This window comes from Apodemus sylvaticus, chromosome 18 (assembly GCF_947179515.1).
Source record: "Apodemus sylvaticus chromosome 18, mApoSyl1.1, whole genome shotgun sequence".
NCBI lineage: Eukaryota > Metazoa > Chordata > Mammalia > Rodentia > Muridae > Apodemus > Apodemus sylvaticus.
In genome coordinates, this window is record NC_067489.1 from 58,650,213 (window position 1) to 58,666,554 (window position 16,342).

The following is a 16,342-nucleotide window of genomic DNA, read 5'->3' on the forward strand; positions in this document are numbered from 1 at the left end:
CTTTCCCTTGCCTTTTTTAGCTCAATATAAACACACACTTGTTCCCCCTTCTAACCGGAAAGGAAGTGGGCAATTATTTTTGGTAGTCATACAGTCTACGTCTCAGCGTATTAATCTCTTTAGAACAAAGCTGGGAAGGGTGACTTGAAGGGCTGCTCTGAGAATGGAATTAATACGTTTAAGAGTTTAGTACAGTGCCTGGCTTAAAGGGACAGATAATTGTTACTTGCTATAATTATTTTTTTTTAACTTGAATGATCCTCATTTATCTCGAATTATTTAGCTGGGGCTCTAGTGGAGACAAACTGATAACCCGAGATTCCTTTTCAAATGTCAGCTTGGTTGGTGGCCTGGCAGGAATTTCATACACAATCTCTTCTCTCGTGAAGTAACTTTTGGTAAACTGACTGTAAAATGTAAACGAAATCATACTCTTTGACAACATTTAACTCGTCTCTGAAATAAGTTTGACAAACAAGCCTACACACACACACACACACACACACACACACACACACACCCTTGGACACCCCTTTTTGCAAGCCCACACTTCAGGTGTGTGCCCCGGGCAACAGAAACAGATTACAGAGACGGTGTCGATGGCTGCCTCCAGGGCACAGATAAAAGAGGTACCCCCTAGCCAGCTTCAAGGCGCCGGCCCACCTGGGTCAGACTTTGAATTCACCCCATTTTAGGCAAGTAGAAAGAGCCTCCCCGAGACTGGCTTTAATCTCCCACCAGTTTTTCTAGTCCCCACCCCCCTTCTCATTTTGAATTTTGGGATCGGCAATTCTCCAGACTTGCTTGGATTTGTCTCCCTTGACTGCTGCAGATGTGGGGGGCCGACTGCTGGGTGCAGGGGGCGGGCCACGGGATCCATAGGGTGGTTAGCAGCCCGGACCCCAGAATTAAGGGGTCTCACTTTTCCCTCTCTATATCCACCCAGAGAGTGTGCACGCCCAGCAAAGCGCGATCGGTTCCCGCCAGAGCCACTCCCTTCCCTGGCCACGGAGAAGAGTCGGTCTCCAGGCACCGGCCAGGCGGAGCCCGGGGCCGGCAGGGCGTCCTTGCCCCAGCCTCTTCCTGGTCCCTGGGCGCCACTCCCACCGCCCTCCTCCCAGGGAGCTCTATTCGCTCCGGGCGCGCGTCCCTGGGGTGAAGGTGCGGGTCCCCGAGCCTCCCTCCTCGGGTTGGTGCGTTCCCCGCGGTCCCCGCCCGCTACTGGGCTCCCGCCCGGGTCCCCGAGCGGCGGGCGGCGCTGTGGTGCGTCCCTCGAGTCCCCGTGCGCCCGCTGCGCGCAGCCTCCGCCTCCTCCTCCTCTTCTTCTTCGGCGGCGTCGCGTTCCCCCGCCCTCCTCGCTGGGCGGGTGGGAGGTGGCGGCGGCGGCGGCGTGCTGTGCGAGCGCGCGCAAGGGGGGCGGCCGCGAGGAGGCTCCCGGTGCCACCGCGGCGGCCGAGCCACACGGGCAGCGGGCTCGGCGGGGCCGCATCTACCAGCGCTGCGGGGCCGCGAACAAAGGCGAGCAGCGGAGGCGCGAGGTAGGGCGCGCGGCGAGTCGGGGACGCCGGGCGCGGGGTGGTGGCCGGTGGTCGCCGCATCCCGGTGGTGCGCGCGGGTCGGTCCCCGCGCTTCCCCTTTGGGTCTCCGGGACCTGCCGGGAACGAGCCCGGCGGCCTCTCTCGCCTCTTCCGAAGCTGCCCGGCCTCGGGGCCGCGCTCTCCCCGGACGCAGCCGGGTCCCTTCTGCCTCCGGGGTGGCAGTCTCCGGGGACTGCCGCTGAGCTCATCCCCGCGGGGTCTCTAGTCTGCTTCCCGCCGCACTCCGTGGCGCTGACTTTGGCCAACTTAAGGCTGCATCTTTATTTTTCTTTTAAGTCCTTGAAAACTTCCACCGATAGGTGTTGGGCAATTTTTTGTCCTGGATTTGACCTAAAGGGAGGCTGAGCGGAGGCAACTGGATGAGATTCCCTGTTCCTGGAGCTACCCGGTCGCAGCCTCAGCTCCCAGGACCAGCTCTGTCCCCGGCAGGCAGGCGACACCTGGCTCTGGGGTGTGTCTATGGCGAGCACCAGGCTCGGGGTTGGGGACTACCTGTGCCCCACTGTGGGAAGAGGGGCGCACCCTGGCTTTCCCCAGAACCGACTAGCCTGGAACAGCTGTTAACGTAGCCTCCAAATCCTATTACCCCCTCCCCTCCTAGGCATCTACATTTAAACATTGATTGGGGTGGTGGTGGTGGGGACAGCGAGCCACCAACAGGCTTCAAATACTCTTTCTCCTAACCTCCTGAAGGGCCCGTATTTTCAGATCGTACGCAGAGTTTTCAGCCTAGCATTCATTCCATCGTCAGATTTTGGTGATCATTTTGCTAGATTTTTCTGAATGAGATTAGGACAAGCCGTTCAGAAATCTGTTTCAGAGTTTGCCAGCCATGCCGGAAGGGCTGATTTTTTTTTTTAAAGCTATTTTCAAGCATGGTTTGGTTATGTCTTTTAGAATTGCCGACCATCAGCTCGTCTTTTATTGGGAGAAAACGTTTGATAAGATTAAGCTGTTCTGTTCTCAGGGAAGAAACATATGTATTTAATATTGGGATCATTTACCACAAGGATCACCCAAGGCAAGGCTTCTTAAATAACGGTGGCTTAAAATTGGGAAGGTCGTTTGATTTTAAAGTATTGTTTTAGGTAGAGGAAACTTTCAGTCGATTTTGCTTAGGGTCTCCAATAAGTTGAGGACTTCATTAGGCAGTCAATATCAGTCCTTTATTGCTTTCTCATAAATCCTGCTTTTTGCTTGCTCGTTATTTCTGCCCAGCGAGGTTCTAGATATCTTCAGGGATTAATGGGGAATCATTTAAGAAGCCTGTTTTGTTTTTAATTGTTGACTTTGGAGCTCAGAAACCACATTCCAAAGCCAAGCTGGACTATGCAGAGGAAGCACTTTTGTGTACTTTTTGGTTCTTGGCTCCACTGTGAACTTTTCCCCCAGATAACAACAGACATTTTTCTCTTTCCTCCCCTCTCTCCCCATAACTCCAGAGCAAAGTCTGAAATGGATGTTACATGAATCACTTTAAGGGCCACGCACAACTATGAACGTTCTCAAGTCGTTTTCCCACTAAAGTCGCTCAAGATGGATGAGTCTGCCTTGTTGGACCTTCTGGAGTGCCCTGTGTGTCTGGAACGCTTGGATGCTTCCGCAAAGGTCTTACCCTGCCAGCATACGTTTTGCAAACGATGTTTGCTGGGGATTGTGGGTTCCCGGAATGAACTCAGATGTCCGGAATGCCGGACTCTTGTTGGCTCTGGGGTCGACGAGCTCCCCAGTAACATACTACTGGTCAGACTTCTGGATGGCATCAAGCAGAGGCCTTGGAAACCCGGCCCTGGTGGGGGCGGGGGCGGCGGCGGGACCACCTGCACGAACGCTTTAAGGGCGCAGGGCAGCAATGTGGTGAACTGTGGCTCAAAAGATCTGCAGAGTTCCCAGTGTGGACAGCAGCCTCGGGTGCAAGCCTGGAGCCCCCCAGTGAGGGTGAGTAGTTTGTAAGAGAGGTAGTTGGGTGAATACAGGTGGTGATGACTGACCACAGGCTCTTCTTCTTTATTAGCTTATTTTCCAAATCAGCTCAAAGAAGCCACACCTACCCGAGCAGATCGATTATCTCGGGACCTTATTTTCTCTTGAAATAAGCCTGGATCCGACATAATAAATCTTGTTTTTAAGATCTTCTCTGATAGTCTCCATTGTCTGGTAGATATATTTTAGGGACCAGGTATCAAATGTTCATTAAAAGGAAAATTTGGTATGGTCTCACCCTTTTGATGGTGCTGAGAGAATTTCGTGTGTGTGTGTGTGTGTGTGTGTGTGTACATATGTACAAGTATATATAGTAAATATGTATATGAGTAAATCGTAGGTAAGAAACCAAGCCTTAGTTTTTATGCTGCTTAGAGCCATTCTGGTGGTTTTTATGAATGCACAGTACAGAATATGGTTGGAGGATTTTTTAACAAATCATGGCCACAGGTAGCAGCTTCGTTGCTGTGGCAACAGAATGTCACGTAGGACTGCACTATTACATCTAGCTGTACGTTGGGCTTTGTAGGGAGTGAAGTGAAATGCTCCATCAGAATGATTTTATTTTATCCCTTTGGTTTGGGTGGAAATAATTGTAGGTGAAGTTAAATATTTCTAACTTTGCTAAGCTTGATTTAGTAAATGATTCTTAATGAATAAGAATTATGTTTCACGTGATCATTTCCTGATATGACGTGCTTTTGTCGTTTTTTTTTTCATGAAATGAGACATGGTCTTTGAGACATCCGGACAACAAGAGTCTTTCTGTTTTGGTTGGAAGAAGCAATTTTGATAATTGGCCATATATTTGGCAAGCGAATAGATTTTTTTATAGTCTATTAAAATTGTTATTATTTAGGTTTAAAAAATGGTTATTTGTCTAAGTGTTTTGCCTGCACGTGTTTATATGCACCAGCTATGTGCCTGATGTCCATACATGTCAGAAGAAGGAATCAGATTTCCCAGAACTGGAGTTAGGAATTGTTGTGAGCCACCATGTGGGTGCTGGGAACTGGGCCCCAGTCCTCTGCAAGAACAGCCAATGTTCTTAACCACTGAGATGTCTCTCCAGCCCCCAGTCATTTTAAAGAACATTTTAAAAGCTGGTTGAGATTTTATTTCTTTAAATAGTTTTAGTCAGAACCTAAAACCAATTTTGTTTGTTTGTTTGTTTTTTTGGATTTTTTTTTTTTTTTTTAATGATACAGATTTTCTCTGTATAGCCCTGGCTATCCTGGAACTCACTCTGTAGACCAGGCTGGCCTCGAACTCAGAAATCCGCCTGCCTCTGCCTCCCAGAGTGCTGGGATTACAGGCGTGAGCCATCACTGCCCGGCGATTGTTTTCATTTAATAAATAGCTGTCCACTAGGAAGGTAGTGTGCGATTCGTGTGTGGGCTATCAGCTCATCGTTGCAAAAAAAAAAAAAATTGTTATCATTTATATACGTGATAAAAAGTTCTTACATCACTAGATGTAAAATATCAAGTATCCTAATCATTGGTACTGTTTGGATTACTAGAAAGCAGCTTTATCATTAGGGTCCCAGGTTTCCTAAGATACGTAAGCATGATATATGATGAATATGTAGATATTACAAATTGGCTTCTTTCCTTCCTTTTCTTTTCTTTCAGTAGCCTGGGCTAGCCTGGAATTCACTATATATCCCTGCCAGGCCTCAGATTCATGCTCCCGCCTTGGTTTACCAAGTATGGAATTACAGGCATCAATTGCCCTGTTTGGGGGAAGGCTTTCTTATTTAGATCCCTATGTATGAAACTATTATTAGACTTCAAGGTACCCAGTTTACTGGTACCTTAATTAGTACTTATGGGCTCATGAATATTTTAATCTCATAACCAGTTGACCATTTCTGAGACTTGGAGCCAGGTCTGCTTGCCTTAATGGAGAGGGAAGGCAGATTTGCATCTTTGGAGGGGTTTTGTTTCTTGTTAATGAGGTCTGGAGAGAGTGGCCTCTGGCTACGAATTAGAGTGTCCCAGATGTTGCCTTACCTGTTGGGAGGAATGCTATGAATGTCTGATTGCTGATAAAGGATTTTAAGGAGGGGTTCAATCAAGCCCATTTGATTTTAAATGCTCTTTCAAAAGTAAACATTGACAAGGAAATACTAAGAAGCTAAAGGCTCTGCGTCTGCTGGCTAAACTTCCAAAATAGGCTTCTATATTTTTTTTTTAGATATTTGGAGATTTTGATCATGTCGATGTTATTTTTTTTTCTGGTTTCTATGTTTCCTAGTTTGCTTCTTGTTTTTCTTTGACATATGACAGATGCTTTGAAAAGAGGGTCCGTTGAACTTGAGCCTTATTAGTTTGTATAAAAGAGTTGAGGGCTTTGTGGAGAGTGGGGGGTGGTGGTGGAGAAAAGCTGACAAGCGGAAGTGTTCGGTCTGAATTGGAGTAAATGACGTCATTATTATTAAAAAATATTTTTTTTCTGGGTTACATGAGCATTTACTCCTACCTGTTGCTTTCAAGTAGTCATAGAAGCCGAGGCTTCACGTTGTATAGAGTGAGCACCCGAAAGGTAAATCCGTTCCCGGGACCGCTGCTTGACAAAGTCGGACATTTGTGTGGCGCGCTGCACTGCACTGCGCGGAGGCTGTAATGCTCGCCTGTGGAGGCTTCCGAGGCGAGCGGCCACAGCAGCTCCCCCAGCACTCAGCCTCTTTGCTTAGATGCTGACACAGCCACGCTTCACCCAGCCTGTTCCACACGCTGTGGGAAGCTGAGAGCCGGAGCGTGTGGAACATTGCTCCGCGTTCGCTTGTGCCCATGTGGTCTCCTCATGTGTCTAGCCGAGGCGGGTTCCACGCCATCAGCAGGTTCAAACATTTCCAGTGTGTGACACACATCTGATTCCTAGGGCTTTAGCGGTTCCTGCTTAGGATGAGGAGGAAAGGAGCCCCTCCCTGTTGGTCTGGAGTCACCATGAGCTCTGTCTGTTTTTTTAATACAAGCAAAAAGAATTCCCCATGCGTTTTGGTCAGTGCCAACTGGAAAATGAAACCCAGGGAAGGGACACTAGATACTGTTTCAGTGCATAAAAGGTGTACTTAATGGGTCATTACATCTGTTATATATTTGCTAGATTATATACATTATCTAATGAATATATATACATATTTTATCTCTCTCTATATATATCTGCAGAATAGATATCTATTGAATATAGAAGATTATATACATTATCTAATGAATATATACATATTTTATCTATATATCTATACAATAGATATCTATTGAATATATAAGATTATATGAATTATCTGTGTCTGTAGCTTCTTTTTTTTTTTTTTTTTTTGAGACAGGGTTTCTCTGTATAGCCCTGGCTGTCCTGGAATTCACTCTGTAGACCAGGCTAGCCTTGAACTCAGAAATCTGCCTGCCTCTGCCTCCCAAGTGCTCGGATTAAAGGTGTGCGCCACCACCACATGGCTATACGCATTATCTAATGAATATATATATATAACACACACACACACACACTCATACATACATAGAAAGAATGCAGAAAACATGTCTAAGTAATTCCTATAAGATTGTAACCTTCTAGGAGAGTTAAACTGCTTCCTCTAATTTCTGCTTTCTATAGTTCATTTGGATTTGTCTTCTTTATTTACTAGATAGATGTTCTTGCTGTGTAGCTCAGGCTAGCCATGAGTTTGAGCCCCAGGCTTCTGAGTTGTGAGTTTTCGAGTGGTGTTGTTCAGGGCCAGATTATATTCTCCCAGTAAACTGTAGGCTAGCTAGTGATGGTGAGGCCAGACCCAGGTTCTCTGCTCATGAGCTTCAGACTGTACGGTCCGTCTCACGAGAGAGATTCACAGCATTACGGCAGTGCAGCGGTAATAAACATGGTGACTTCGATGTCGGAGAGGGAGCAAGAGGGTGTAGAAGGGCTTTGAGTTCAGGGCAAGAGTAAGCTTGCTTAGATGTGAGATCCTCCGAAGCTTGCTCCAGGAAGAGGCCTTCCAACTGAGATCTAAGCAAAGTGATGACCCTGCAAATGGGGGCTGGGCAGGGGGAGGGGCAGAGGGAGGCACACTGACCGGAGGTGACCTCGGACTCAGCAGGCCGTGGGGATAGTGGCCTGACTAGGTTTCAAGCATGAGAGAATTCCAGGACCACAGTGGGATACAGCCAGGCCAGATGGCTGGGTAGGAAGTGCTCAGAATCTGGGGCCGGCCGGGACGCCGATCAATAAGGCTTTAGAACAGGTAGGAACCGGAGACCAAGACTGCGAGAGAAGGGGAGATCTGGATCTGGGGCCGCAGGTTGTGTTTCCCTCCCTCTGAAAAGGCCAGCTGTGCTTTCATCCCTCACAGCCACAGCTGTTTTGTCTCCCTTTTCATGTTGTCTGTACAGGTTGGGGGTTCTGTCACTCAGACCTCCTCTTGTGGAAGTACTAACTTCAAGTACCTCAAGTAATGACTCTAAGTACCTCAGAACGTGTCTCTGTGGGGGAAGTACCATCTCCAAGTACTTCAGCCCTGTGTTGGGACCCTTCCAGCGGTGGTGACAGTGGGTAAGATGAGCGCCCACATGTGTGACTGGGGTTCTTAATGGAAGCGGTCATGGGGTGGAAAGACACAGAGGCAAGACCGTTTGAAGACACACGGAGAAGCTGGCTGACTACAAACTGAGTGGGGAAGCATGGGAAAAACCCATCCCTAGGCCCTAGCCTTGTTCCGTGGAAGCTGCCCACTCTGTGGTATTTCATGGCAGCAGCCAAGCACCCACGTCTAAAGTCAGCGCTTGGAGTCACCAACTTCTCACCCTGCTGCTGATTCAGCGAATCCTGGTTGCTCACAGAGACTTGCCGTGGCCCAACCACTCATTTCTGTCTTTCTTGGTGCTCTGAAGCACTGTTGAGACGTTATTCGGACCCTCCCCACCCCTACAACTGGCTAAATTACTTGGTATGATTTCATAAGCTAGGGCAGGAATTTCATGAGGAGTTGCCTGCTTATGTGACAATGTGCCACATAGGAAATTTCGTAGAAGGAAGCCAACATCCGGAGGGGAGGAAGATTTCTTTCCCATCTCCCATACTGTGACTTGGGTTTGAGGAGATTGGTGAATGCTGGCGGACATACGGTTGTTCATGGCATTTTGTGGCAAAGCTAGCAAGAAGAGACTTGAGGGAAGGGTCTTAGAGAAGGGCATCGCAACTCACTTGCTCTAGGTAGAGGTGGAAGGGGCTAAGGTTATCCCCTAGACTGTTGGGTGTCTCAGGAGCCAGCAGGTGCCTGTGGGGAGCTTTCTAACTCAGTTCTGTGTCTTGCAGCGACAGAGGCAAGAGCAGTGCATGCTTGGTTGAAAACATTCAGATGGGGCTGTGGCGGGAGGTAGGGAGGATGGAAAAATCCACAGGAATAGGCAGATAAGCCACCAGAATTCAGAAGCACCAGGTTGTGGAATGAGACACGGGTGGCGTCTGCGTCTAAGGGTTGTGCTCAGCAGTCACTGATTAAATACATAGAGTGGACCAAGCATGGTCCAGACACAGAACTCCTGTGTGTCTTGGAATGTCTAGTACGAGTGCTGTCACCAGGACGGACGTCTCTGAATAGATGGGAGCAAGAATTTGTAATAACGCATAACCTGACTTAGGAACACTATTTAATGAGGTCATTTGCGTGAGAGCGTTTCAGAATGGCCCAACTGAAAAGCACACGGGAGATTCCCCGCCTCCCATGGACAGTGGTTGCAGAGATTGATCTTGTAGTTCATTTACCACTTGACGCCTACGCTGTGGCTCATGCAGGTGTCATCCATCCCAGTGGAGGAGGCCCTGGGGTGCGCCCTTCCCGTTGGTGATGATGTAGGGTGCACCCCAGGCCTCGTACCTGCTAAGTCACTGCTCTGCCAGTGCGCTGTTTATTCCTCACACCCCCAGCCCTGGGCTCTGGCATCGTCCGTGTGGTAGAAGGCAGTACTAGGGAAGGGGTCCTTGGCATTCACCTATTCATAATTTAAAGAGCAAAATGCTTCTAAATCTCACTCATCTTGTGATTAAGGAAACCTTTCTAGGGGCAGAGTGTGGTATTTGAGAAATGAAAATGTAAATTTTAAAATAAGTAGTTGAGAACAATTTTGTTTTAAAAACTTCAACTTTAGAAAAGTTACTAAATATGTGTGTGTGTATATACGTACATTCATACACACATGTCTAATTCTAAATCATTTTGTAGACTTTTGTGTATATACTTATGGGCTTGAGCATTTTATATTTTATATACACACTTGCTGCCTTGCTAGATCATTTACTTTATCTGTGGAATCCTTCTAGGTTGGAGCACAGATCAGCTTCATGACATGATCTGTGTGTAATAGACGTGCAGAGACGTGCACAGAGCGTGAGTGGACCAATCGGGAATCACGAGGTTCCATTCATTTCAAAATGATGAGAGTCGTTTTCCTCCTATTTTAAAAATTACAAATGAAAAGGGCTCACAGTAAGGCATTTAGTGGCAGAAACTGGCGGGCAGAGGGTAATCGAAGCTTCCAGTCTTTGTATTGCAAAACCACGGAGTGACCACGGTTAATAGGTTCACATGAACCCCCACTCCATCTCCCGGAACAAGAAATTAATGGAAATGGAGGTATTTCCTACGTGACTCTCTGCAGGTCGAAGTTGCCTAGTCATTGAGATTACTTGGCAAGCTTTCCTATCTTTACAGAGCCACGCACAGGGAGGCATCGCTATCAGTGCTCTCCTGTGGGAAGGAGGACAGCTAGAGTGCTCCAGATAACGCGTCTGAATTCTCCTAGCTGGTCAGTGGCAGAGCTGGGATTCCGCTTTAGATCTGTGTAGCCCCAAATGCTTCCTTCCTGTGCATGCCACGTGCGACACCGTCTCCTTGGGTCTTATAGCTTTCATTGGAGAAAGCTTTCTCCAGCCATGGCTAGTAGCAACTCTTCTTGGTGTGGTGGCTACCCATGAGTATTTTATTGATGAAAAAAGTGTGTTGGGGGGGATGGGGAAGGGGGCAGGGTACAAATTAAAACTCTGTTATGATGAAAATGGATAAGGAAGCAGTCAGTATACGTTGGAGGTTATAAGCTGTGGCCTCAGTTTCCAGCACTGCAAAACCTACCGGACTTCATTTTTTCTTCAGCATGAAGGTCCAGTACCTTTAAAGACTTAGAGACCTGCTTCAGGCAGGGCAGGGCAGGGCAGGGCAGGGTAGGGGAGGGTTCGACAGGCTGAGTTAAACTCATTTAAAAAATACTTTAAGTTTCTTCTTTGCCATTTTTGCACATGCATATAATATAGTGTGGTTACTCTCTAGGTTACTTTCTTATTAGTCCGGCTGCACAAGTCCCTGTTGTACACACCCGAGTCTTTGTGTTGTTCTTGGTGACAACTGTGTTTATCCAGGGCTCTTTGTTAGGACCTGTCCCTTGGAGCCTGACTCAGGGCTCACCTGTGGGTATACAAGTGAAAAGCAGTGAGTGGGCTCCTTCCCAGAAGCCACCAGGAAAGGGTCATCTTTGATTTTTTCAGAAGCCCTGACAGTCTGACTTGTAGGACACACTCAAAAGCGGCTTGCTGGTAAGGGAGGCTGGATCGAGGGGGTGAAAGGCAGCCTGCTCTAGAGAGCCTTCCTGGGACGTTCTCTCAGCCTGGGATGCGTGCACACTCCTGTTTTTGGTGCAGTCTCCCCATAATGTACACACTAAGGATGACACTTGCTTATCCGGTTGATAGGTTGTTTTGCGCAAGAATAGAGATACAAATGTTTTGAAGACTGGAAAGCCTGTGGAAGTAGAGGTTTTGTTATACATGTGTTAGTTTTCCATTTGGGGCGATGAGAACCCGAGAGATAAGAAAAAAGAAGGATATTGATCCAGGAAGGCAGTGTCTGGATGCAGAGCTACCCAGTGTGGGCACGAGGCGGGGGTTTGCTGTCACAGGTGGAAAAGAGTCCGATGGATGTCCGTTCTCTGCCAGTCTCTGGACTTATTCTGTTCCCCGTCTACGGTCATGTGCCCAGGGCTGAGAGATACATTCTAAGGAATGTATTGCTGTGCATTTTGTCATTAGGAACATCATAGGGATGTGATGTCAGTCCTTCAGAGCTTTTGTGAAAAAACATGGTAGACATGTCTGTGCACACACATATACACATGTGCACATGTATAGATGCAGATGCTTGTGTGTATGGAAGCCAGAGAACAACCTCAATGATACTCCAGTATTCCTCATTCCTTGGGTACATCCTCTTTTTTTTTTTTTTTTTTTTTTAATTTTATTTTGGAGACTAGATCTCTCTGACTTGCAACTTACCAAGTAGATTAGGCTGGCTACCTAGTGAGGCCTAGTAATCCATCTGTCTTTATTGCCTCAGTACTAGGATTACAACCATGTACCACCATGCTTAGCTTTTCTATATTATTATTATTATTATCATTATTATTACTATTACTACTACTACTACTACTACTACTTTTTGGTTTTTTGAGCCCTGGAACTTGCTTCATACATCAGGCTGGTCTTGAACTCAGAGATTCTCCCGATTCTCTGCTTTCCAAGTCCTGGGATTAAAGACCTGTGCCACCACCATCCAGTCTGTGTTTAGCTTTTTAAACATAGGTTCTGGAGATCAAATTCAGGTCTGTTTGTTTGCAGGGTGGGCATTTTACAACTATTGGGCAAACCCTGGTAAATATGTTTTGTAGTAAACTTTTCTCTAAGTGGAGAAAATTCTAAATATGGTACAAAGCAAACCGGATACATAAACCAGGAAGTCATTTGTTAAGATCACGTGTTATATGCTATATGTGCTATATTTTCTAGATGGCACTGGCAGTGTCCTGACTTTCTTTATACATGCTATAGGGGATTATGTATGCTAGCATGTTATGACAGCTTCCATGGTCCTAGGCTGGAGGTATATCTTTCAGCTCTGTTGAAATCCTCTGGGACCACCATTGGCTATGTAGCCTGAGCTAGACCGGAATTATGCAGCCTGAGCTGGACCGGAACATCATGGCACGTGACTGTTATTCTCATGGCTGCTTTTCAAAGAATATCATCTTTGGGCGAGTGAAGGAGGAAAGGGGGAGAAGGAAATGGACTGGGAAGGGGTAGGCAAAGAAAAGAAAGGGACTCTGGCCAGAGGTCCCCACTGTTCTCGGGAACGTCCCGAGAGGTCTGATCTTTGGCTCCAGCCCCCACTGTCCCAGGAGTGGAAGCAGGGCGCTTTGTTTACTCTCTGTCTCCCATCCTCCTGTGCTGCCTGCCCTGTCTTGTAACTGCTGTTTGTTCTTTGGGAGAGGCTGGAGGGCTTGGGGTGTCACCAGGGGAGGCAGTGGAAAACAGGGAAGGGGAGGGGGGCTCTGTCTTGAGTTGCTTTTCCAGATCACTTTCTCCATTTTGTTTTCCCTTCCCTCTTAATTAGCTGATAGTCTCAGAAGGGAGAATTAAAATGGGAGGTGTGACAAGGCGCAGGAATGGGTAGTCTGTCCCGTTGTTCTCGTACCCACCCCCATCCGTGGTCTCTTCCTCTCCTCAGAAGCCTCCCTTCTGTAAAGCTGGCCTCTCCCAGAACTGTGTCTCCCAGTGTAGTCGCATTTATTCCTTCATCATCCTTCCAGTCTGTTACTTTAAGCAAATCCATAAGCGTATGTGGAAAGACTTTCTTTAAGGTCAAAGGGCAGTGTGCATGGCAGTTCACTCTGTAGCAGGAGTCTTGATAAGGATCCGTAATTGCGCAGTGACCCGGTGCACTTCACACTGTGAGACAGTGGGTGTACACACAGCGCGGGTAGAGGGTGGCGCTCAGACAGCAGGCGAGCCTTGGTTACAGGCAGCGTGGTAGAGCGAGGTAGACTTCCAGTAGAAGTAGGACCAGTAGCAACTAAATAGAGTGAGAAACTAACTCAGCAGGCAAGCTTACTAAAACAACATAGTACAGCGGGGTATAAGTAGGGTAAAAATATTGTGTTCCGAGACAGCTCTGCCAGTAAGACTCCCTCTGAGCCCAAGACACCCTTCTTTGTGGGTCCCTAATCCTCTCCAGGATGTGTGCCTGCCAATGCCTAGTCAAGAGGGTGGTAGCAGTTGCTTTGTGAATGATGACATATGGGTGGCGGTAAACACAGCCATTTTAAAGATAGCTGTGTGAGTGGGCTCTTAGGGGTATCTGGGAAGGGAGAGGAGGTGCCATTTCAGAGGGCTGACAGTAGCAGTTAAGTAGACTATTTGCATCATGGAAAAGTGAGCAGCAGAAGTGGGTACAAATGAGTTTTTCAGGCACGCTATGTGTAGCGCAGAGCAGCAAGGGCTGGCGAGTTTGAGGGTGTCCCCGTCAGCCTAAGGAAATCAGTCCTTTTAAAGATTTATGTATCTTAACATTTTTATTTATGCATATTTGTGTGTGTGTGTGTGTGTGTGTGTGTGTGTGCCTGCCACATGGATATGAGCTCTCTCAGCCTCTTGCCGTGAGTGCCAGGGATTGAACTCTGGTCTTCTGGAAGAGAAGCAAATGCTCTTAACTGCTGAGACACCCTCTGGTCCCTAAAGGTGGTGGTGATGGTTTTTTGTTTGTTTTAATGAAAAAAACTTTGAATTATTGCATTTTCGTCATTCATAATTTATCATTCAGGAACGAATAAACAGAAATGGTTTTATTATATTAAAGGTAGTGTGTGTCCCAACTCATTGACCCACTGAGAGAAATGCAGAAAAAGGAGTCAGTTAGAGTATTCTATATTTTGGTTCTTTTTTTCTCCCTCTCCTCTCACCACTCCCCATGTATATGGTATTTATTGAGATGACTGTACAGGGTGCAGTCCAGCTAACCCAATAATAGCTGACTGCGAAAGGAAAGTCTAAGAATTCAGTAGTTGCTCAGTCGGCAAGGCTGACTGTCTCGCCTGATCTTCAGAATGTGCTGGAATCCTGAAGAACTGTCTCTAGTGCCAGTGAGGGACTGGGTGCGCTAGCAAGGCAGGGGCAAGCAGACAAAGAACACAGTCTTCCTTCTTCCAAGTGTTTGTATAAAACTGCCAGCAGAGGACAAGGTCCAGATTAAAGGTGTGTTTTCTTGCCTCAAGATCCTGATGAAAGATATGCTTCTTCCTACCTCAAAGGTCCGCGACTAAAAGTAGATTCACCCTCTTCAAGCCAAGTAAAATATTGTCTCACAGGTGTGCCCTGCATTTCTGGATCGTAGTTCATTCCAGATGTAGTCAAGTTGACAACCAAGAATGACTGTCTCAAGGCCTTAAATCCAGTCAGACAGTCCCGCAGCACGGTGGGATTTGTAGTATGGCGCCGGTGTGGTGTCTGCACCAGGTCTTACTCCACAGACCCCCAGCTGGCCTTGAACCTGCTCTAGCCTTCCTTCCTCCGACTCCTGAGTGCTAGGCTTACGGGAACGAGCCACACACTCAGTTCAGACTTAGTTTAATTTCGGATTAGTCACTTGGTTTGTGACGCTGACCACATGGATGCTGTCTGGGACCCCAGCCCGTGGAAAGCCTTCAGGATGGCCCTTTCCACCTCAGTTAACCTCCTTTAGATAATCTTGTAAAGGCAGCCCTTTAGACCAATTTCCTCTGCATCTCTTACAGACCTGCCCAGAGACTTTCCTTCCAGCTGTTCTAGGTTCCGTGACGTTGGTGCAGTGCTGCCCGGTACAGGGAATGTACCCCGAGTGGCACACTGGGAGTGCTGCAGGGGGGCACTAGAGTTGTGCAAGTTTCCTGGATGTATCTTTTGTTGTTGTTGTTGTTGTTTGTTTTTTGGATTTGGTTTTTTCAAGACAGGGTTTCTCTGTATAGCCTTGGCTGTTCTGGAACTCACTCTGTAGACCAGGCTTGCCTCGAACTCAGAAATCCTCCTGCCTCTGCCTCCCAAGTGCTGGGATTAAAGGCGTGCACCATCCCTGCCTGTTGAAGCTTAACTTTTTTTATTTATTTACTTTTTGTTTTTTTAAATTAGCCTATGAACTCTCCTGTTTTGCTTTTTATTGCTGTGGTAAAACATGGACTAAAGTCAGCTTGGAAGGAAAGCATTTATTTCAGCCATTATGAAAGAAAGTCAGGACTGGAACTCAGAGCAGGGACAGGGAGGCGGAACCGAAGCTGAAGCCATCGAGGAGTGGACTTACTGCTTCCCCATCCTGGCTCACTTGGCTGTTGTTTATACAACTCAAGACTATGTGGCCAGGACTGGCCCCGCCCACATCAATCATTAATCAAGAGAATGCCCCAGAGTGTTGCCTACCGGTCAGTCGAATGGAAACATTTCCTCAATTGAGATTCTCTTGACTAACTTGTGCGGAGTTGACAGCAAACAGAATTACCCAGCACACAGAGTCATAGGCCCCATGAGGGCATCTTCATGTAGGTTTTACTATTGGTTACACCCTCTCTAGTTCCCTCTCACACTGGTTCCTATCCGCTCCCTAAATGGTCCCCCTTCACCTTTTACACTGAGCGCATGCACACATGTGTGGGGTGTATGCATGTTGCGTGTGTGTGAGCATCAGAACAAACTGGAGCCTACAGTGTCTGCCACTGGAACTTTCAGATGAGTTTTTCACGATCTATTGGTGCGTTTAGAAGAGACAGAGACAGACTGACAGAGACAGACTGACAGAGACAGACAGACAGAGACAGATCAAGAGAGCACATGTAAGAGAGACAGTGACAGGGAAAGACAGGGAGGTAGAGAGAGAGGGAGGGAGGGAGGGAGGGAGGGAGGGAGGGAAAGCAGGCAGGCAG

General features: G+C 47.4%; 1 protein-coding gene across 2 annotated transcripts in view; it reads left to right on the top strand.

Annotated features, from left to right (window-relative positions):
• The first annotated feature begins 1,137 nt into the window (after positions 1 to 1,137).
• Sh3rf1 (SH3 domain containing ring finger 1) overlaps positions 1,138 to 16,342 on the top strand; it is a 170,327-nt gene continuing 155,122 nt past the window's right edge. The window contains exons 1-2 of one of the 2 annotated variants that reach the window (XM_052162506.1): positions 1,138 to 1,538; positions 3,041 to 3,536. In XM_052162506.1, the coding sequence (XP_052018466.1) occupies positions 3,135 to 3,536 (402 nt within the window). In that variant the 5' untranslated portion in view covers positions 1,138 to 1,538; positions 3,041 to 3,134. The remainder of the gene's footprint in view (positions 1,539 to 3,040; positions 3,537 to 16,342) is intronic. The other variant, XM_052162507.1, reaches the window with a different exon arrangement.